General features: G+C 35.6%; 1 protein-coding gene across 5 annotated transcripts in view; it reads left to right on the top strand.

Moving 5' to 3' along the window:
• Positions 1-24,659, top strand: part of COL11A1 (collagen type XI alpha 1 chain) — a 159,038-nt gene that overhangs the window by 31,589 nt on the left and 102,790 nt on the right. Inside the window, exons 5-9 of one of the 5 annotated variants that reach the window (XM_037404572.1) lie at positions 6,617-6,745; positions 19,967-20,083; positions 20,355-20,501; positions 20,702-20,797; positions 22,993-23,238. In XM_037404572.1, the coding sequence (XP_037260469.1) occupies positions 6,617-6,745; positions 19,967-20,083; positions 20,355-20,501; positions 20,702-20,797; positions 22,993-23,238 (735 nt within the window). The remainder of the gene's footprint in view (positions 1-6,616; positions 6,746-19,966; positions 20,084-20,354; positions 20,502-20,701; positions 20,798-22,992; positions 23,239-24,659) is intronic. The other 4 variants (XM_037404573.1, XM_037404574.1, XM_037404575.1 and 1 more) reach the window with 4 other exon arrangements.

Genomic DNA, 24,659 nt, shown 5'->3' with positions numbered 1-24,659 from the left:
GAAAGCAGGAGGGAGGAGAAAAAGAAAGCAAAGCTCTGGTAATTCACTGGAGTTCAAGTTCATTTTTGAGGAATATTCCCAAGAAACAAAGGAATGGTTATCTGACTGAACTGTAATTACATTTAGAATTAACAACCTGGGCTCAAAAAATACTACTTGTTACATCAACTCCAGCAAATTTTACAGATAAAATTTATTATTATCACCTCATTTAATATTGTGTGTAATATGTTTAAGTTTTAAACAATAGCTGTAAACTAGGTTTCAAAGATAAATGACAATGTGAAAGATGTTCAGGTCTTTTACCAAGAAAATAGAATGCCCTTGGTCACACATACATGTGTGTGTGTGTGCATGGGCATATGTGTATTATGTGCATGTGCTGTATATACAGGCATTGTAATAAAATCTAATTTCAGAGCCAAGGACTGCAATAGATTTGGTCTGTTAACAGTTTCATTGTTATAATTGGTATATCAACCTATTTCTTAACCAATCTGAATATATATTCCTATAACCATGGAGTTTCAAAGAATCAAGAAGAGACATTGATTTCTATGGAGACTTTGACCTGTACAGAATTCTGCTTTCACAATTTATTGCTTTTACAGCGTTTCAGTCTGGCAGGCTCTAAATATCTTTCTCTAGCTATATTATGCAATGGGCCAGGGTTATGGAATATTGTATTAACGGCCCCTGGAATTCTTCTATCCCTCAAATCTTTGCAGGAAGATTAAATGAATTCTGCAGCAGGTTTTTCTAAATTCTGTAGTAGTAATATCCAGGCTGTCTAGACTTTTGTTCTTTGGAGTCTATAGTTGTACTGTCACATAACTAATTAAAGTTGGCATATATACACAGGTTAGAGTTTCTGCCGATCTACTGAAGAGTCCACTCTGTAATTCTTAGGCTTTAGCCATCATATTCTCCTGAGTTGATATAATGCTTAGCATTGGTTTTATTATGCTTTTTTTCCACTGTTTGGGTAGTCATCTTTAAAATCTAATTATTCTTATAGGCACGTAACAGGTACTCATTTAATTCAGAATCTGAATCAAAGTATGGTATTTTGCCAATACCAACCCACCCACTCTTGTTGTGGATAGTCTTTCCGAACCTTTAATATATGTTAGACATTTAAGTAATTGCTGCATTATTTTTCATTAATTTTTTTTTGTTGTTGTTACTACGCTGGAAAAAGAGCAATAAGCTTTCTCCTAATGAACCATTCTAGAAAATCTCATAATTTTACAGTAAGAAACAACAACTTGAATTCTCAACTCTGGTCCAGTCACATTATTATGTAGCATCCTAGTTCTGCAACTACCAAGATCACCTGTTCTAAGAATTTATTTTTTTTAAGTGTTTTGAATAATTTGGAAGTTTGCTTTTGTGGAGAGGGTCTTGCAGAGCTTCTGAAGTAATGCTTACCTGTTATTCCGTGGACAATGATCACTTTCACCTGGCAGGATTATTGTTTTATTAAGATTCTTATGGAAGTGATGTCCCAAAAACCTGTCTCTACAACTGAACTGTTTGAGGTTATTGTAGAACTAGGGAACTAGACTAAAAATTTTTTAATACTGGAAAAAACAGTAATTTCAGTACTGATTATTTCAGTACTGATTCCTTCAAATAGTGCCCTTACAGCCTTGTAAGGGTTCTTACTTCTGTCTTTTTAACAATTCTGGCAGTAGAGATGTGTTTTATCAATGGTAGAGACTTTAAGCTGATAAATAGACTATAAATGGACTACTTTATAGTTGTACTTCTCTAATACACTATATTTAGAAAGATTTAGTAAGATTACATAGTTAAAAGGAAAAAATAATGTTTCAAGTAGAGTGATAATATCAAAGGTTTTTTTATGTAGTTACTCTTAAGATAATAAGCAGCCATTAACATTTATTGCTTATAATAATAAAATAATTCATTCCTTACTTCTCAGGCCCTCAATGATTTACATCAGCGAGAAAATCTGACACCATATCTTGCTGGAGATTTTCCTTATTCCAATTTCTGCTGTAGAATCTAAGGCTCTAAAAAACTGGAACCAAATATAGTGATTACTACCATGATGCTAACTAAAACCATAATTACATCGAGAGAAAGTTAATACCATCAGGAACAGAACTTGGTAGTCTACTGCTTTCCTGCAAATTTAGTCTCTATTCTCCTTTTTTCTTAGTGAATGCTGTATTTTTTTCAGTGTTACAAACTTTTCATATCAAGAGGCTACATTTTCAGTGCTTATACCCCACCTTTAGCATTACACGTGTGCGAGGTGTGTTTTTCAACAAGTTCTGGAAGTGTACATTACACAAACTTTCTTACTCTAGAATGGCACTGTGGAATGTCTGTGAGATTCACAGAGGAATTTTCAGTGAGTGATTTCACCACACACTTCTCATTCTTAGCTGGGCTGTTCCTCGTTGTAGAATAGTTGATGTGAATGAAAGTCTGTGCGGCTGTCTAATAGGCAGGCATTCAACTGATCCGAGCCTATTCTCCTTGTACCTCTGTAGCCTGGTTCTCCCTATTTGCTGTGGCATGCCACAAAGAAGCAAATGTTTCCTCAGGTCTAATTAACTCCTTTTAATAGCCTTGGAGGATTCTGCAAAGAGTAGTTATTTGGTACCTTTTAGGACAATGCTACATAAGTAATCCTTATGTACCATGTTTTTGTGCTAGACTTAACTGGTGGGCAAGATATTTTATGATTCTCGGACAGCTTTTTTCATCTAACTATGTGGCTGTTTCAAGAGTCTCTGTTTTAAATTATGAGCACATTCCCAAAATAGAGGAATTAGAATGTTCATAGACTTTTAACTATTTTTATTCAGTGTTGCAATGAATTACTCAACTGTGCATTTGACTTTGTGTTGGCTTTGACAACAACTTAGTGTTTATTTCAATAAAGTATTTGTGATCCAAACTAAATATTAAGACTGCTAATTGATCCATTCTACTTACAAGTGATACTTGTATGCTTAATGTTAGGTATGCTTGAATACTGTGCTGGATGCTCCCTTTCACCTCTGGCAACTAAGACAGAGACCTCTCTCCCAGTTGTCTCATTCTCATTTCTAATATGCAAGTAATACTAAATAGCTGATAAACACTGTTTAAATACATTGTATTAAGTGTTATCAAGGATAAAATTGTTATAAGGCAGCAGGTTTTTCTTCTTAAGGCCTAATAGGCTTTTAGTACTTTTTGAGGCAAGTTAAGCATGCACATTGTTATAAGTAATAAGACAAAAAAGTGGCTGTGTGTATATGTCTGATAACCTTACCACAAGTTCTCTGCCTCTGCCTTCTACTGTCATCCCACTTATCTGTGATAACAAATCATGTTGGAAGACTGGCTCAGCAGAGACATCAAACATTTGGCTTGTATAACACACTATATATCATCTATCAACTTTGGGAAATTTCCTGAGCAGTCTTTCCCAACAAAGGTGGTCATGACAATTTCACAGAGAAGGAAATAGAGCTAATCTATGTAGAAAGCTGCCTTTTGTACTTTTTTTTTTTTTTTTTCTCTATGCACTTTTTAGAGTACTTCAAGGATGCTTGGGTGTATTTGTAAGTTATACTCTGTTCTCCTGCCTTCTTCCTCATCTTTGCTCTCCCTTTCATCTTCATCATTCTATCCTGTGAGACTTCCTTCTTCCTTGCATTTTTCGTATAAGAATAATATTCTGCACATATTCATATATGTGCATATATACCTTAATGTTTGTTTAGAGACCAACTATTAGAATTGTTAATAACCTGTGACTCCATTTATCCATATATTCATTTAAAGTTCTTGGGACTTGTGCAGATAGATCCTTAAGTGCCTGATTTGTAAGTCAGGTCATGAAGTACAGCCCGATTAAGTCTTTGTAGTTTATTTGCAAAAAACTTGACTTTATAAAAATTATTTAAATTTCGCAATTAAAATCGAAGAATGTGTTTGTGAAGACTGAAGTCATTCTGTGAAAAATCCTCAAAGAGAAAAAGTGCAGAATTGTCCAACAGATACCTTAGTTATCATTCTAAGTCACAATAATTAAATCCTTAATAACGCCTGTGGAATTTCATGCACTGAGATGATTGACCTGATCTGAAATGAAAGCTTTTCTCTGACTGGTGAAACAGCACTGCCAGTACATATCAGAAAAATACTCAAGTCATTTAATTAGCAAAGGCAGATAAATAAAAACAAAAAATGAAAAAAGAAAAGCTGTAACTTACTGGAAATACTTTTATAGCAGATGTTGAAGGAAAAAGGAAAATCAACATTGAGAGGCCAAATGTAAAATCAGTAAACTTCTTACACATAAATAGCCAGTAGCAATTTATGTATACTGTGCAAGACTTCTGAGAGCCTCCTTCTGTGTGGACCCATGACAGGCAGACAGGCGAGGTTGGGAAGTATAGTCAATGGATCAGGAACAGCTTTAACCAATTTAGGGACATTTAAGCCAAGTGGTAACAACATGCTGAGTGCTTCTTGCAAACACACAATCCAACAAAACTCAGTGCCAAAATTCCATGGCATTCAAGATCAGCACAAAACAAGCTCCAGAATACTGGCTATATTCCCTGACCTTGGTTCTCTTAGCATATCATACTAAACGGCAGTAGTTTCAGGAGCAGTTTTGGCATTACTCACACTAGCTGGCACAATGTATCCATGGTGATCTATATGGGCATCTCAGAAAGCCGTGTGTGTTCAGGGGCATATAGTAAGACAATGACCTGAGCTTGACAGGATGAAGACAGGGGTTCTACACATCCATCTCTAATGGTTGCTGCAAAAGCATTACCTCTTTTTTGTCTTCCAGTAGCTAATTCTCTCTACCTTATTCCTCTGCTTCACTTCGTTTTAATTTGGGTGGTGAAAGAGGAAGGGCAGGGCACTATAGAAACGCTTTGCTGGAGATAGGAGATGCATAGCCCAGGCTCACAATGACTGTACAAAACCCCTGAAAGCATCAAACTCTGGTGGAAGTAGTGTAAGGGATCAAAGGGGAAATTGCTCTGTATGTGTAGCAGGTTTTGTAGGAAGATGTCCAAATTGGGAAGCATTAGTGAGCTAAGGAAAATGAAAGAGACAGTCCAGAAATACTGGCAGGAGAGAAAACTGCTGCATTTGTAGTATTTCTGGAAGCTTAAAAAAATATATTCCAACTCTAAATTAATCTGAGACACACATGAGAGTGTAAAGTAAAATGAGTTGAGAGTATTGTAAAAGTCAGATTTATAATGCATAGCTGTTATGTGCTAAGAAAATAAGTATGTCATATTTTATGTAAAATGAGTTAATAAAAATGTACCATAGAACTAGGAAAATTGCAGGTTGGTTGATTTTTTCCATTTTGAGGTTTTTTTGCTTTTTTCTGTGGTTTTTCTTTTTGAAAGGAAGAGGCATTGCAAAATATTCTTTACTATTTAAAAGTATTTTCCAATTTTGTTGATTTGTTAAAGGCTACTGTTCTGAAAGATGTAAAGCAGTTTTGGAAAGACTGAGATAATTGTGAATTTTCCGAGCTGTACCTTCCTGTCAGTTACTGTGTTTTCTCTTTAAAGACAAAACATGCACAGGTATACTAACAGAGTTGTTCCTTTGCCCCCATTTTTTTCTAAAAACATAATAAAATTACATTAGAAGTATATAAAAGCTTAAAAATCCTCCCCTTCTGGGGAAACAGTGAGAGATTGAAGTTAATGGATTTTGACTAAGACCATGTGCCAATTTTCAACAACCTTTTTTTTTATGACAGCATAAGAAGCTCCTGAATGAGGAAATTTATAGTGGAAATGTTGGCAGGAATTTACCTAATGCTGTTTAAATGGTACCACTATGTTAAGAAATGCACTGGATACCAGACAGCTTTCTCTGGAAAATGATAAACATATAAGGTCTCTGTAGGGGATCTCAGCAGAGCCATTTTTATTATCCAGAATAGTGGGTCTCTTTACTGTGATGTTTTTATGCATGGTATATGGGAATAGAGATGAAAATACCATTTGTTAGACGTTGATCATTTTATTTCAGCATATTCTATAGTGTGTATTTACATAGTGCTTACTTAATTATTTTTGTTCCACTAACTGTTTCTCTGGTACAGCCTTTTTTATTTTATTTTGTTGCATTTTCTCCCTTCTTTGAGAGTACAAATGTGATACAAACTCTTAGAATTACACTGTTGATAACTTGCATGCTGAGCTGCATGCTGGTAATAGGAAGTGCCCTGAATTAAATCTTAGGAATTTAGACTGGTTCCCAGCAAAGAAGTAAACAAACAGCATGAAAATGACAGAGCAGGCGTTATACCTTCCCACCCTCTCCTTTCCAAACCAGAGAGTGTTTTAAACTGGAATTTTGCACCTAGTGCATTCACTACTCATTTGCGTTGTTTTGCCATGTGAACAATACTTAAGGTGTTTTCCAGAATATCAGCAGAAATTAAGCAGACATGTTATTTATAACCACAAATGCTACTATAATATCTAATATAAGTATTGTGTGCCTAGTTTGGTTTTCTGAACGAAAACTTTGTACTTCTGATGAACTGTAGATGACCTTTGTTTTAGTTATTTAATCTGCATATACTTTCCTGCAGGGTGAGATCCAGCAGCTGCTGATTATAGCTGACCCTAGAGCTGCCTATGACTATTGTGAGCATTACAGCCCAGACTGTGATTCCCCAGTGCCCAGTGCTGCTCAGGCTCAAGATCCTCAAGTTGATGAGGTGAGTAATCAGTATGTATTACTGGATTTATTGCACATTAGTGGTTGTGCTGGATACAAGTCACTCAAGGAGGATTTACAGCCAAATGGTGTGCATTGTTCTAGACATGAGGGAGGAAGTTTGCAGGAGTACATTCATTTTTTGCTATCTAGTCCTTTTTGCTATCGTCATTTATGTTAGGCATTTGAAGGAACCTATCACACTGGTGTTCAAATAACCAGCACGCTCAATGAAGTTAAATTGTAAATCCTTAAAAAATGATAGCAATAAGAGTTTGTTTAGTTGTACCTATTTGTCTTTCCTGTGTACATTTATGATTTCACTGATGCTGAGTACTGCAAATGCCACATTTGAAAGATGTGGGAGCTATGCGTATTCTGTAATTGTAAACTACTTCTGCTAGACATGCCATATATTCTAATGAGCTGTCTCCAGTGTACAAATATACACAAAATTATTTCAGCCAGCTCCACTCGTAGGAGGTAAATATCAACAAGGACAAAACAGGGACAAGAGAGGGTTGGATTTTTTCCCAGAAACACAAAAAATGTTTACAGAAACCATTTGTTACTGTAGACAGTTCTCACAGCCGTAAACTGAGTAATTCACTGAGGGCAAGATAGTTCTCAGATAGGGTCTCTGAGGGTCAGCAGTTGTATGTATTGTTGTACACATTCTAAATACTTGCATCAAACAGTGTGAAGTGGAAAGCTTTTGCAAAATGTAACTACTCTTAATTGAACTTGGCTCCAGACAGTTAGCACTCAACTGTGTGTGATCTGACTAGTTACTGTTACTGACTGCTCAAGAGATCACCATTAAAAAACGCTGAATTTTTCTCACATGCCTGCTTTGAGCCAGTTTTTAGACAGAACTTTTCCTAAATACATGGTAATTTTATTTGTTGTTACTATTTATTGTATCTGACTGAAAATTATGTCATCAAGTGACTAAGGTCCATAGGGCCCAGAACTTATTTCAAAGGGACTCCCACATCTGTTGCATCAGAGGTACAGTTCAGGATGTGTAAAGTCAATTACATACAGGCAGAGGCCTTTATGCTACATTACAGTGTATGGAGTCTGGTCTCTTCATGAGGACACCCCAGGACCTTCTGTCTGTGTGCCTGGCTATGTGGATCTCCATGCACTGTATTTCAAAACAGAATACGCTGAAATCACATTGTTGATATTTTATGGGAACAAAATATAAAATTAACAAAATAACAAAAATAACAAAAACATTCTTTTTCCCTTATTATTAATTTCAAAGAAATTTGAAATTTTGCTTGAGAACTTTCCTGGGCTTTGCTGCTACATTACATAGCACTCTGATTCTTTTTCTGTTTCTTGTGTGAAGGCCTGGAAGGTTTGAATAGGCTAGTGCTTTTCTACTTTGAAGTAAGACTGAAGAGTAGTCAATCTAATGAACTGATCTTTGTGCGAAGAGGTTGTTAAAATCATCCGTTGGTCTCTTTCTTGAAGAGGAATATATCTAAATACTTAAAATGCTTTAACTAAGGTAGCAGTACTGTTGCCTCCAAACTCACCTCACCTCCTAAGCAGGAGTTAACATGGCTTAGAGAGATTGCAACGATTTGCTTTCTCTGGCCACCACTGATGGCAATAATGGCTCCTGTCCTTTAGTCCAGTGCATGTGGACAAGGCTTGGAGTCCACAGAAATTAGTTGGGATCAGACTGTAGATTCAATCTATTCAAGATGAAGAAGAATGAATACTTGTGCTCAATTATTAGCAATGACTACTGGTGAATTATTACAGTGTAAATTAATGTTTCTGAAGTATGTAGAATATGAATAAAGTAGCCCAAGGATTACATTCCCTCCGTGACAGATGACTAGCTAAATCTCTTGCTGTCAGATGTTATGTTTATACTGTATTAAAGCTGTTTAACACTAGCATCAGTTGAGAGCACTCACCTGTAGATCAAAATAAGCCTCATCATAACCATAAAAACTAAGTGCACATATACAGTTATGCGCTCATCACATAGAATTCCAAGTTATATACTGTGCATCTACTGAAAACAGTCTGTAGGCACCAAACAAAGAAAGGGAACCATAAAATCAAGCAATTGACCCTGTTCTCCTTCACATTCTGAGTAGAGAACGTCTACAGCCTAATGAAGCTGCCACTGGAGACAGTAAATATCTTATTGTTAAATTCAGCAGCCATTGCAAAAATGCTCTTGAGGTTAGTGGGTTTTTTTTGTTTTCCTGAGGCCTATTTTTCTGTCCTGTGATAATACATATCATTTGTGGGAGTACCTACAGAGAAAAAAATAAAATTATAGATCTTAATTTGCAGTGTGATATTTTAAAATTAATTTGAAAAAAAATGAAAAGAGCTAAAAGATTTTAAAAATGGAGAACTGCCATTTCTGTTTGCTTGCATTTATTGCTCTGAGTGGTGATTGAATTATTTTGCTTTCTGAAATAAGACACAATTTCCTTGTTGCTATCCATGAGCTCATATGTGTAACTTTGTATGAATATTCCCAGCACAAACAGGTCTGTTTAACCTGTTGTGTAAGAGTACTTATCAGCAATGCTACCAGTGCAATGAACACGCAATAGAATAAATGACTGACTTGCCCAGAATTATAGAATTGTCTGCTAAATGATAAAAAGCAGCTTGTTAAAGCAGACTACTTTGTTATCTTTTGTTATAGATAATTAATTTTAAAGAAGTAGATGAAACAAGTCTTATTTAGGTACTGGAGAAAGAGAAGGTAGCAGTGATTTTTTTTTAACTGTTCATTGCAAAATTAAAGAAGGTCTTAAAAGATAAAAATATAATTGCAGCCAGTCTATATGGAAAACAACTATTTCAGAATGCCTGATTACGTGTTTTTAGGAGACTGCAAGTTTGATAGTTATATCTGGTAGAATGTATAGACTTGGACTTTTGTAAAGCTTCTGATTTGTCAATATAAGATATTTGAATGGGGAAAAAAAATACCAACAAAAAAGGCTTTGTATGGTAAAAGTACCTGACAAACGGATTCAAATCTGGCTACCTTATTTCAGAAATTATTATAAAGAGAGAGCTATCACTGAATAATGTTTTAGTAGTTTCATAGAAACTAAGAAATTTCTATATTGTTAGCAATACAGAATTGAGTGTTAGATGGATGCTATTAAAATTTGTCAGTCATGATACTGCAGAGCAGTAAATAATGATGATAAAACAACCAAAGGCAATGTTACATACATACAAGAAAAAGGAATAAATGCAGGGCACACATAAAGAACTAGGAAATATACACTGCAATGCAGCCTCCTTGCATGTGTTAACAAAAAAACCTTCTGTATGCAGAAGATTGTCACGTCTGTGGGCTTCATCTGCTGTTATATCAGCAAAATAAATTTGGTGGGTACATGACCTACCAGACTAGGATACTAATCAAGTTGATAGCCAACATGAAAAGACTGCTGCTTAGCTAGGTTGACTTCGTTGTTTGATCTTCCATGTTTTCGCTCAAACTCTTGTGACAGAAAGAGGGAAGAGAGAACACTGGGCTAAAGGCTAAGCAGGACTGTGTCTTTCAGTGTCAGCTTTGGCTTAAGCCAGCAGAAGCTGAAAATTTTTGTTGGACAGTAGCCTTAAAAGATTCTGGTTATTAAAGTAGGGAAATGGTTTGTACATGAGCACTCCATGCAAAACAAGCAAAAAAATACAGTGCATGTCTTGGTTTGCAAACAAAGGAATAAGAACACTGATGCAGTGCTATTCCTCTGTATGCTGTTGGTTGAAACATATACTGGAACATCACGTAGGGTCGTGGTGTTAGTCACTAAAACAAATATTGGAAAAATGAAGATTATTCAAATAAAAGGTACGTAATTGTTGTGACTACAGGAGTTGGAAGTCTTAATGTGTTTGTGTTGTCATCAATAATGACAAAAGCTTGAAATGCTGCTTGGTTAGCATATTCAAAGAACCTTCACAAAAAGAAAATACCAGCTGTAGACAAATCGGGGTGGGGGGTGGGGAACGAAGTTAGATAATTTCAGTTAGGAAACAGATCTATTCAAATTTTTAGGATTGAAAGAACAAATTACCAAAATGCCCTATCTCTAGATGTCTTCAAGCCAAGCCAAGGATAGATAACTGTAAAAGTTTTGGGAAATGTCATTCATACGTTAGTTGGCTGAGTTACAGGGTGACTGTAAGAAGTTTGAAAGTATACAAGAGTTAGTTAAGGTGATCTAATAGTCCCTTCTGGCCTTACATCTCTGAGCCTTTGAATTATTGCAGACCAGAATAAGAAACTGATACTTTGTTTAGAGGAAAGAGGCAAATTATGTGATTGCAGAGCCTATTAATGTGTGTTTGCAGCACTGACTACAAAACCCAAAGGAAGTGATTGACTTTTGTCAGTGAAAAACAGTGTATTATGTCTGTGGAATTCCACCTAGGAAACTGAATGGGATTTATCTTGATATCTCACACCTTTATATTCTCCTGGCAAGTTCATAGCCTGGGAATGAAGTTATTTTGAAAAGTTGGATGATTTTTAGGCCACTAAAGAAACATCTAGAGAGAAAGATTTGGCTAAGATTATGTAGATTTAAAAGCAAAAGTACTTTGTTTAACTGAGTGTAATCCTCATTGCTTTAGGCAGTGTTTCTTTCTGCAAAGGAGCAAACAATCACCTACCCAACATTGCAGGTTTTGAGGCATTTCTTTCAATAGTAGTGCTGGCTTAAATGTTTCTGTTTCCCTTTTTCTACTAGTTTCCACCATATGATATAGTTCCAGTTCAGCTGATAGAATTGTTTATGCATTTGTTGGGGACAAGGTCTGAGACTTCATCTAGACTAAAAATAATTTACCAACTGTTTAATGGGAAAAAAGAAGGAATATATTGTAGTGATCTTCCATTAAATGAGCCTGAGGATGCATGTCACATCATTGCAACATCAGGAGTACAATATTTGCTTTTTAAAAATGTTTGGGTTTGTCTCAAAGCCTTAAGACCTTGACTTTGCTCTCATGTAGGTTTACTAAACACTGATGTATAATCAAAGTGTCTTTATTGATGATACCTTAAATGCTGCATTGAGATTTTCTTTTTCTTGTTCATTTTCTTTTTACCTTAGTATCAGATACAAATGTGATTTGAGTGATGCAACAGAGAGGATTTCAATGCCTACTTTTTACTTGCAGGGTCCCTTCATCCCTGAATTAAGTGAGGTTCCCCTAAACAAAGCTCAGAAAGAATCAAACATCTCACAGTGAAATTCACAAAAACAGCAAGCTGTGAATAAAGACGTAGACCTAGCCAGTCTACAAAGGGAGGATGTATGTTAAATTCTGCCCCTCTCTACATGTTCATTCACCTGTGCTATCCTGATCCCCATGCCATTCTCCTACGTAAATCATGGTCAACCTCCTGCATCCTCTTCCATCACCTCTCCATTTAGGTAGGAGTGACCTAAGGACTTCAAGATGTAAGCTTTTGACCTGGATGCTGTATTTCCACTTCCACTTATAATTATATCAGTCCCTTTCTGGATTCAAGTAACTGTGATATATGTCTAAACAGGGTTTATTTAACTGGATAACCTTTAACTATGTTTTATATACAGGCTCTACAAAATTCTGTTGAACTTAGCTGTTTGCCAGAACTGTGGGGCTTTCTGTGGGCAGTTCAGGCTAAGCCACTAGAATAGAGATGCATGTGGGTGACATTCCTGTACAGAATGCTTTTATTCCTTTGTGTTTTGTTCCAACTTCATCAGATGTCATTCAGTCTGAAATTTGAAAATGAGAAAGCAATAGATTAATAGTGATATACACACTTTACTCTGTTGTTTATTATTATTTATTTCCACCTTCAAGACATGCTTTAATTGATATATGCACCAGTTGTCCTTGTTCTTGCTTGTGAATAGCTAGGTATGAATCTCTGTAATTTGTCAAGTAGAGAGTGATGACCTCAACAGTAGTCACTACACCAGAAAGGTGTTGCCTAGAAGTTGCTTAAAAAATTTGTGCTGAATCTGTAGTTACTTCTGGAGGAAAAAGAAAGAGTATCTGATTTTAGAAAATGTTCAGATTTGAGCACAGCAAGGGAGAGAGAGTGCTTCCCAAATGGACCAAACCAAATTATTACTTGATGAGCCAACTCTCAGTTCTCAGAAATTCCAAGCAAAGAAAAGTCAGTGTTCGATTTACAACAGGGAGGAGATTGCCAGATCTTTTAAGGAAATGTATTGTATCCTGAAATAACTCATTTTGTTGCATGTTATTGTCTTATGTCAGGAGAGGGTTGCTAGAGAATTCAGTTTGTTGCAATTAAATAGCTTTTGGATAAAAAGAATTAAGTGGAGAACTGGCCAAGACCTTTAGAAAGTAATTAGAATAGTGCATTAGCATGATTTCTGTCTAGTGTCACAATCATTTGACCATGAAAAATCTTCCTACGTACTGCAAATTCTGGAGGGTTTTTACGTAGAGAAAGCAGACAAACTAAGGGACCAAGAGCTGCAAACAAGTGAGCTGGTAGGAAATAGGGAGAGGAAATGAGTGAGAAATGTGACTTTTCTGCACTAGATTGTTATCCTTCCATCATAGAATTTTACGGACTAAATCTGATCATTAGCAATATGGTATCTTTATGAACCCTGCAATGTATCTGAATGGCTAGCACCAGTGGCTCCATAGTAACTCATTGAATGTTGAAGTTAAGTGATAGGATGAATTACTATGGAGCCACTGGTGCTAGCCATTCAGATACATTGCAGAGGTCATGAACTCAGTGGAAAATTGGCCATTTGGCTGAATAGTGTCTTTGGGGGCAAAGGGTCTTTTATTTTGTTGATTTTATTTAAGCTTTTTGTTCTATTCTGCTGTTTTTTCAGAGTTTTTTTTTTATATATACTGATCTTTAAGATTAATTCAGTAATCACTAAGTTTGTTTCATGCTGAATGTATAATTAGGTTTTAAGGATCAAATATAGGGTTGAAATTATATTTTAGAATTATCAAGATTACTTTTCCTAAGGAAGATATGCTTTTCTTAGTTAATACCTTGTAAATAGTCTGGCCTCTGTCTAGTTTTCAAAACCCTTTCTACTATAAACAGAAATGTATTCAATTCCATTCCAGTTCAATCATATATGCTTGGCCAGCTCACAGAAATCAGAGCAGGGGAAGACCTAGCTAGTCTTCATCTTCCTTGATGTTGGGCAGTATATTTTCTAGAGTGTCATTAGGTCTAGTTTTCAATGGACCCAGCTATCAAGCTTTCATCTACTGCAACCCAATAAATTAGAGAGTCTGAGTTCTGCTAAAGAAATTGCTCCCCAAGGGAATTCTGCTTCCTTTGTTTTGGACCTATCCCAAATTAATGGATTACTTGAAGAAATGAAATGTTTGCCTTTAATGAAATGAACTTGGTAAAGTAAAGGTGCAAATGGCTCCCAGATACGTTGACTTAGAGGCTTCAGGCATCCTTAGACTGTGTTATTTTAATGTCCTTTCAGGTGTTTGGCTGATCAGAAAGACTAGTTTTCTGAAGAATACAGAAAGATAATTATTTTCATGTTTAATTTTGTGTTTAATGTCATGTTTAGAACAGCAGTTACCTAACTTATGAGTTGTTTAAAATAGTGATTTTCCTCTCTTTTTCTTTGTATAGATATATAGACTTTTTCTTTAAGCAGTTAATAAAGAACCTTAAGTGACTTGTTCTCCTTTTGACAAAGGCTTTCTTTGGAAGTTGAAGATTTTGTGATTATCTCCTTGATTTTTTCACTTTTATGATCAGTATAAGGACTGTGTGGTAGAAGAAGCCATTTTTTAAGTCTAACTTCATTGTGCCCTAAGATTGACGTATACTACCATTTGTTTATTTATATTACCACATCTGATTTTTAAAACTCTCATTTTGCTTGATATTCTTTATTTTATTGCATTTAAAAAAGTATTAGCAGGCCCAGAATGTTTCAAAGTCATCTTTGCCTCTTTAGCTAGCTAGATGATTCAATATAGTCTTTAGGCACTGGAAAAATTGAGTTTATGACAGTTCTTAGGTTTAGGATTTAGATTATTAGTTGGCTGTAATTTGGAAAGGTAACCCAAAAATTGCTAAAGTGTACATTTGGAATTGGGTGGGTAGGTTTTTAGAGTATGCGTAGCAGAAGAATCCGTTTTCAAAGTAAGCCTGTCTTCAGAATATTTGTCATTCCACAGTTGAAATAAGCCTTGCATGCTGCTGATCTTCTGCTTCTAAAATTCATCTGATGAAGAAAACAGTTCATCTCTTTAATTGGAATTGCATGATGATCTGGTAGTGTAATATAATCACTCCGGTAAAAAAAAGCATGAGGTCATAGTGGAAAGATTTTCTCCCATCAAGAAACAGCAGGTTTTATTCTTCCTTTCATTTGTAAGAAAACAGTCATATGCAATATTCATTACAAGGATGGCTGTTCTGTAACTATTGGTGGTCTTGCAGGAAAAGAAAGAAAAACAACAGAAAATTTCATCACATTTGAAGTATGCCTTACCTGACGTCTCTTAGCTGAAACCTCTCACCAAGTTCCATCTATTGTCCAAGATGAAGATATAATTTTGGATCAATCCCAATTCATGGGAAATCACTGGGGAGGTTAATACAGTTGTATATATTTTGCTATTGCTATGAGCACTTGATGAATCTCATCTTTGTTGTCTCAGATCTTTAACCATCTGTAACATTATCTATCAGTATCACGGTTTAAGTAAACTCTCATAGACAAGTCTCTTGATCAGGATTGAAGTTATGCTGCACAGCTGTGGTAGGTATATTTTGCACTTGGTTAATTCTGCACTCATAGAAGGATCATCAGAATGATCCACAAGTTGAATGCCCCTCGAAATCCCATTCCAGCTTCTTGATTCTCTGGCTGTGTTCCTGGCCAATACTATCTTCCTTTGGTATATAGCTAACAAAACAAATGATGCTCTCTTCAACTACATTATTCACATCTGTCATACTTGCTTTCATTCCCTGCTTTGATTTCTTGCTGGAGTTAGTAGTCTTGACTAAATTTAAGAAGTGGCAGAAAATACTTTTCCATTTGCATTAATTTTGAAATTCTAGATGCTTTCTCCTATATTTTAGAGTCTACTTATTCTCTTTCCTTTGTTTAGCAGTGCAACCATGACAGATTTCTTTGAATGCCCTAGCTTCTGTGAACTAATAGCACAGCCTGAGATGGCATGGGTTTTGCACCCAGAAGTGTTAGCATCCAAAATGTGAAGGCAGATTTCTCAAGGTCTGTTGAAGCCTCAGGCTGAGTGGGTCATACCACCTTTCTGATAAAGGTGACCTTGTAGTTGTGTAGTTCCAGAAAAAGAAGGGATCTTGACTGTTAATGGCAGAGTAAGTGCAAGATGCCAGCTTCATAGCAGGTGACTAAAGCCCCAGTATTCACTCCATTAAATCTGTTCCTGGTGTTTGTGAATTTAGCCCTCATTTAACTGGCCACTCCTTCGTCAGTCTTCATAGTCTCATCTAAAAAAGCCTTTATGAGGTTGAGTTGATAAAATCAAACTGTGGAGTAAATCATATTTCTAATTTATATCTTTACACCAGTTAGGGATATAGAGATGCATTCCTTTATCTGGACAGATTTTGGCTCAGGAAGTACACCTGGAAGATTTTGCATCTGTATTTCACTAATTGGAACAGGACCTGTGCAGTACAGTACAAAACATATTCTCTCTGTTTATTGGCTGGTGTGAAAGTGTAGGGTTGCTGGTCTATCAGAAACATCTGGAAAGGAAGATTGCTAAGAATAAGGTCTTTCTATGTAGGAAGTTTACGGCTACTACATATTCCCCCTTGTACCAGGGGGACTACAAAGTACTGCCACTTAGAAACTACTTGAATATGATTTCAGCATGGTGGCCCCATGTCCTAGCTTGTAGGTTCAAGAATTTCCATAACACCCCTCTGATACTGTGCTCTTAAAAAGGAAGAAAAAAATCCATGGAGAAGATCTTCACTCGATTGGCAGTAATCTGATTCCAGCATGGCAACTGGCATTCCGCACTTCTCATCTATTCCTGTTCTTTGTCGGTTGCAACCAAATGTACCACTGTATTTGTAATAATATTTTACATGTGTTAAGAAAGTTTCGTTTTCTTTAATAGAAATGAGCGAAGCACAATACCTAAAAGTATTTTCTACATGGTTATGCATGATGCAATAGATCTTTCCACATACTCATGCCTTTTTGCATGAGAGTTTTCTAGTTCTCATTCATAAATGTCTGGCTTTCCAAACTATGCCTCTGGCAGATCTTAGCACAAATATCAATCTATTCACCACTTTCTTTTTTGATACTAACATACTTGGCACAGATATTTTTCTTTTTATTTTCCAGTCAACATTTCTATTTAGTTTATGGCCTCTGAAGAACTTTTTGTAACCCACTGTTGTAATTTTATTAGTCACATTGTTGGCACAATTCAGCATAACCATTCAGCTTACCTTGAGGAAAGCCATACTACAGAGATTTGAAAACCAGTTGTAATACTGAACACCACAGAGTGATATTTTAATGTTAGTTGGTCAAAATGAATGCTTCCAGTTTCAAAAGAGGTCTACAATACTTAATAACTTCCAGACAAATAGATTCCTTTTTAATAAGACAAAATCCTAACAGCATATTTAAAGTTAAGTCCAGCTAATGAAACAGTAATTCTCTCCCAGAAGTTCCCTCACCTATCCCTTAAGATACTAGATAATATTTAACATGGGTAGTGTCAATTATTTTGGTACCAATAAAAGTTAGATAGAGAGTGTTTGATTCATGTTGTTTGGCTGAGGAAGCATTTAAAGGTATGTAATGGGCTGTCACTAGTAGGATGGAATGACTGAATTTGAAGAGGTATATTCATTAAAGAACACATTTTTTTCTTGTAGATCAACCTAATTTTCATAGACTTCTTGACAGAAGATAAACTAATCAGATTTTATGCATTTGCACACGTTTTTATAATTTTTAAATAAATACAGCAATTTCAGTGCTCTTCTGTAGCTATTCCAAAGGGCGGGGTTTATCCATGTAGTTATTTCTTTTCTTTACTTCCTTTATGTGACTGCTTATGGTCTCCTAGAAACTTGTTACTGTGTTTTCTTTTCTGGATGTCAGTGTCATACTTCATTAGAAAAAAGTTGTATTGAGTTGCATTTCCAGAACTATACAGGCCAGCAAACATGTTTTTATACATTTCCACATCTGTAAAAATGTATCATCACTGCCCATGAGGCCCTTGGACAATACCATTTACAAGTCAAAGATGTTCCATTGACTTCACTGGGATTAGGACTGAATCTTAATTTGCTGTACAAGGAGAGAATAATTACTTTTTTCTTACCAAGTGTAAGTCTAAAATGCTGCTGAATTTGAAAAGTATAGATAGAATCAACTTATTTCTGTAATGCTGATGATACCACTGATGAAATCATAGTTTACGTTATATAACAGGCAGATATAAAGTGCCAATATACTTCACAGAGAAGATATTCTCCACGTAAAATGATAAATGGTTTGTTATTTAAGTGTAGCTTGAAGTTTCTTATTAATGTGCAATATAATTTTGGACAATTACCAAAAGTATACTACATTCTTTCTATATGTTTATCAAGTCTTATGACTAACCAAGTTATATGTGCATGGGTGTAGAAATAATCAAAAGGACAATCAAACAAAAAGCATCTTACTTATTAAAAAAATCTGTATCTTCTTTTTAAGAAAAGATATTTGTCATAGTAGGAATCTGAGGAGTCACAGGAGTGAAGTAACAGAAACCCATGTAAGGGAATTTTTAAGTGATTAAAGCCTTTCAGTGTTAGTCACATACTTTGTGAGTAACTCAACTTCTCCTTTTTTTCTGTGCACTAAAATCATGAGTACAAGAACTGTACCAAAAGTCCTTGCTAGAGAAAACAGGTAAACCAGTAATTTGGTCACGTGGTAGAATATATCTTTAAATATGGAGATCTGTTTTAACCTCATTTATAATTTCTTCTAAAATGGCTATCTCCTGATTCTGATGCTTAGGACTTTTATGAATCCTCAGTCATTTGGAAGTGTAACATGCTAATCCCCTCAGCAATCTAATGAAACAAACAGATACTATCTTCATATTACAGACAGTGACACTGGCTTGTAACAGGAGAGAGGAGATTTCAGAAGTGGCTAGGCTCACATGAGGCACACTAGAGTATTTCTTCCTAAACAAGGGAAAGTAGACACGTGGCCAGATTCTGGCCACAATTCCACCTTCCTTTGGCTCCCTGAGGATGTAAAAAGAATTGGTAGCAGCCATGAGACTGCTTTAATTTACAGGACCACAAGTTCCTGTAGCTTCAAGCATTGATAGGAGCCTTCTTTTCTCAGCCATGATGAGTAGTACTTGGTACACAGAATATCTAGACCAGTGTCTTCACGGCACAGCCAAGATTACAGCTCAAGCATTCCTGGCTCCCTAGATTGTGTTCACATTACACAAGCCAATTCTAAACACATTTTCTCTTCTAAAAGTTTTGTGGCCCAAATCTTCATTTGAAACTAGTTATAGATACAGAGCTATGGAGCAACTTAGAGCAGCTGAGGACCTGACCTTTAAATGAAATGATACCAGTGAAGCGTTTGCTCAGGCAACGTATACCATGGAACTGCACTGGTTTTGAGAACTCTTCAGCAAACAGGAGGAGGATAGCCATGGTTATTTGTGAGTTGTGGCCTCTTTCCTGTATGTGTAATTATTTACCCTATTCATGTCAGGTACTGGCATGTCTCCACTCTTCTTGTTACCTGAAAAAGTACAGGTAAAAGAGTATAGGTAAAAATCAGCATTATTTGCAATTTAAAATTTAAATAAATATATGATTTCACAAAGATCAGTCAGTGCTCCCAGTAATCAGAATTATAGTTGTTTATTCTGTGCAGTCCAATAAAAGAGAGTTTTTTCCTGGCACTACTACTTGCTTTTTTATTACTTTTGTGTCATGCTTTGAAATAAATAAGTTATTCATTTGGAGGAAAAAATATAATTTCTATATTGAATTGTTCATACTACCTTAATTTTCTTAAGCTTTACTCCTAAGTAAAGGTTAAGATGCTTTCCAGTATTGCTAATCTAATTTGCTACCACTAACATGGGAATGCCTGATATTTTTCCATTTGCAATGTAGTACACACCAGAAGATTTTATCGAATATGACTATGAGTATGGGGATGCAGATTATAAAGAAACTGATTCTGTAACAGAGGGACCCCCACTGTTTGAAGAGACAGTAGCACAAACAGAGGTAACAAAGTCTGATCTGTTTGTTGTGTGGTGTCCAGCTGTCCCCTACCACGTGGTTTGTCAGTTTGTGTCTTCTGTATATAAGTTTAATGTTTTCTTTTCACTCATTTCTTTGCTCTGTAGCTATAATACTTGCTTTCAGTTAGAGATGGAAGGTCTCACAGCTGACAGCATTCATCTCACATTTCATTGCCCTTCTTTCATTCATGCTTTCTCAATTTTCTTTTCATTTTATTTATGTTTTCCCATTCCATCTTTCATAACGTTTGCAGAAAAAGAAAGCCATGGTCAAAAAGAAGAAGAGGACAGTGGCCGCTAGCTCAAAGGACAAACCCCAAAAGGCCACAACAAAAAAATCTGAGAAATATGCATCCAAGAAGAAGAAAAGTTATCAAGCAGCAGCAAAAGGCAAACTAGGGGTAAAGGTAGCCAAGAAATAATCAAGATCTTTCCCAGGCCAAGACTGGAAGATCTCTGATAATAAGAAAACGTATACCTAACCCCACTAGATGAATTCATCTGGCTAATATTATAACCTGGATAAAAGTGATACCTCTTGAATTTTTCCTACAGGATTTTTTTTTTTTTTTTAATTAATGTACTTTTTCTTTTATGCTAGGCAAACATTGTTGATGGATTTCAAGAGTATAGCATAGCTGAAAGTGATTATGGGCCTCAGACAGAAGCTCCCTCCAGGACTACTGAAGCAAATGAGGTAATAAGGACTCTTGAGAAAATGATAGGCAAAAATACTTGCCCACTAGGTGTCAATGATTAAAAAAACACAAACACATTTTAAAAGTATGAATGTCCATCTGTGTATATATACATACCTATAACGGCATTTAATGTGATTTTATGCTTTCTCAGCCAATATCAGAACCTATTTTCTTGGGCAGATCTCCCATTAATTCTGTAGATATCTGCCAAATCTTTAGAGAGCAGAGTTCATGATTCTGGAGATCGTTCAGTGATATATGGTGTGGGAATGCAGGGTTGCGTTCAGTGTGGATATGAATGGAACTATGTCTAGTATAAACTAGCTTAAATACTAGACACAGTCTTGATCTTATAGGAAGTGAAGTCTCTAATTTTTTCCTGTAATTCATAAGATGCAGCATAAAATAAGCCTAGCACAAGACAAAGAAAGGCTGCAACCATAGCAGCATATTGAAGTTGAGTCAGAAGCTGTCATTTCCTTTTAGTAGTTCTTCAGCTAATGAAAACAAATTATTTGCTTTTCACTGAGGTTCTATTCAAATGAAACATTGTATTTTGAACAGTCAAAAAAGATAAAATTATTTTGACTTCTGTTAGAAACCACATTTTTAGAAAGCTGCGATGACAAGCCTAAACATTATTTTAAGATTACTACACCTAAGCCAATGTTGATTAATTTCTGCATATTAATGCTAATTTAGAAAAATGGTGGCTGAATATAAGAAATATTGTTTTCATTTTTCTTTTACATTTTAATTTCAAATGAAGATATGTTGCTTCAAAGATGTACAAAACTGTGCTGCCCCCTCCCCCCAAAAAAAAAATTGAAGAGAAAAAGTGTCCTCATTTGTTATTTTGGTTTTCCTCCTATGTATCTTGGAAAGTGAAGGCAAATTAAGGTATATTTTACTTATTCTACTGTAAACTCTTCCTGTGTTAAATCTCATATTTACTTCGTACAAGTTGATTGACAGAGGCATATTTAAATCATTCTGTTTCTTGGACAATTATAGGCCAATTGTACAGTTGTAATGAGGTATATTCAAAGCACTAAATGCTCTCCTTAGTGAGAACAGTTCTACATAAAGGCAAAATTTGGCTTATAATTGGTTCAGATCTGCATTTACTCTAGCTGTAAGGCAAAAGTCATACTCCTCTAATGGAATTAGGCAACTCTTAAATTAGAATCTACCCTTCCATTGTAATTGCAGTATATTTTAATATCAGGATTAAATCAAAATATATGTAATTACTCTGGATGTTGATTAGCTTCTCAATATGTTTTTTAAGACTGTACTGGTTCATTTTGTCTGACCATCTAGAATACCCATCTCATATTAGCAATATCTAAACTTTGACTTCTTTCAAAATTATCCTTTCAAGAGACCTCTGTAACACAATAAAGCAATTCTTTTTGCCACCCCCCCCAAATGGTTTTGTACATCACAAATATACCATTATTTTAAACTGCTTTGATGCTTTTAAGTTGGTTGCTTGGTTTGACAGTTTACATACTTAAATATGAAAGTTTAGATTTCATAAATGTTAAAATTAATCTGGGTTGTGCAGGTGGAATTTGACTCAGGCAAAAAACATAAATTGTCATGACAGACATGAACCATGACTTTTAGAGTGATAAATTAACTGCAAAATCATCTAGAAAAGAAGTTGAAACATTTAACTCATCATTGGTATTTATAGATGCAAAATAATGAAAGTTCAGCTTAACTAAAGTGATGCTTGCACTTCCTCTTCATTGTTATTGTAAAAATGTCTGAACTTATTCACTGCTCATTGCCTCATTGCAGTGCATATGTTGATTCATGAATGCTTGCAAGTGTGAAACCAAGCAGGAAAATTAAGCTATATTTGGCACTACAGTAACATTAAGCAAACAGTACACATAGCATACTGGGTATATTGAATTCAATGTTTCTGGAAATAATAATTAAAAAAAAGCGTATGAAAGCATTATTTCTTTGTACTACTTATACAAAGATCTTTTAATTACTCTGAAAGGCTGGACTTCCCCTCCTTCAGACTCTAATTAAAAGACAATATGCTGTAGTTCTACTGTTCTTTCTTCCTTTGACATGTCATCATGGTGGATCAGCATATGCTTACATTGCTTTACTAACAATAACCCACGTATTCCTCCTATTCCCAAATCTTTGCTACTGATGTGAATAGCAAAATCCTGTTGAAGAAGTATTTGCTGAAGAATACATAACTGGAGAGGATTATGATAAAAAAAATGAGGAAACTGAATATGGAAGCAGAGGAGTAGACCTCAGTGAATCTGATCTGCTGGTAGATGGAGATTTAGGCGAATATGATTTTTATGAATATAAGGAATATGAAGAGAAACCAACTGATTCCACTAATGAGGAGTTTGGTCCAGGTGTTCCTGCAGAGACCGATATCACGGAAACAAGCGTAAGTTGATTGGAGGCATAATGCAGATTAATTTAATTTAGTGATTCTTCTATAGTTATACAGTCTCAGAACTGTACAGACCCTGATCCAGAGCTGCTTTTGAGATATATTCTTGCTTTTAATAGGCTTTGGATCAAGCCCATCCTCTTGTTTTAGCAGTCACGAACTTTTTATTTTTATTGAATACAAGGGTTTTGTCTCTTTTGGTGAAGGGACCAAAGCAGCTGAAGATGGGAGGGAAAGGAAAGGAAAGAAGAGGTGGAATTCCAAAAATAAATGATACAATGAACAGTTTTAAAAATCTTCCTAAACTAGAGCTAAAGCTGGAAAGAATACAAGTTCTAACGCAGTGCAAGTACTGTAATTAATATTTTTATATGATTACCCTAAGAAATTGAAATGCCTATAAGTGTCTAGAATCCTATGGCTTCTGCTTCTTTCCAAGGAGAATGTTCATGAGTGGGAAATGGAGGTCTGAACTCTTCTGTGGAAATCAACTTAGTCAATGGTGACAGGTTTATGACCTTGCAGGAGTGATTTAACAGCTCAGTATATATAAAGGAAGATAGGATGACATGGTGGATCCTGTGAATCATGCTCTTTTTTGTGTTTTATAGCTTTCTCTTTCTCTCTGACTTAATCACAGGCTTGACAGCAAGGCTTTAATTTTCCTTTAGTTGTGCCAAGTTCCTCATTTACCAGTTTGCTGGACTGTGGAAGCTGCAAAGAAAACTAATATAACTAAGACTGGAAGCAAAATTAATCCCTCTTCAGATTTTTAATTGGGAAGGTTCTGAGTATAGTAGGAAAGGAGAATTTTGTTTTTAGTTTTTGCTCAGTCTTATCTTTATTTTATCCTCACAAACTCAATACTTCAGTTTACAAAGGATCCAAGAAATAACAGCAAATGCTGTGAGGTTGCTTTTCTCTGCCAACCTTGAAACCCATACTTCTGTATTTCATTTATCACTACTTTCTAAACCCTGTTGGGGTCATTGTATTTTTTAATGATCCTTATCTATGCAATGTGATACAAGCTTACTTTTTTCCTTCTAGCCCAGATGGGGACAGTGTGGCAGAATGACACAGAAAAGGTCAGATTATCTGCAAAGCAAAGAGCCCATAAGGCACCATTTGTGCCTGCATTAAGCAAATGACTGTGTAGACTCTATCCCCTGGTGTAAATTTCAACTTAAAATGCCTTGCTACAAAACTGAAGGAATCGGGAAGCTTGAATTAGAACCCAGGCTCTGACCTGTGCCAGCTTTATTATAAATTTCATCTGTTGAACCAGAGATATCATATCATTTTCTGTTGACATATGGATTTATTTAGAACAAGTGAAGTTCTACCTTAGATAAAAAAGGCAAGATGAAAAGCATTCGGTATCTGGAAACTCAAAAAAAGGGGCAGTATTTCCA

This window comes from Falco rusticolus, chromosome 11 (assembly GCF_015220075.1).
Source record: "Falco rusticolus isolate bFalRus1 chromosome 11, bFalRus1.pri, whole genome shotgun sequence".
In the NCBI taxonomy this organism is placed as follows: domain Eukaryota; kingdom Metazoa; phylum Chordata; class Aves; order Falconiformes; family Falconidae; genus Falco; species Falco rusticolus.
Note: the sequence above shows the minus strand (reverse complement) of the source record. Positions and strands in the feature narration are given on the sequence as shown.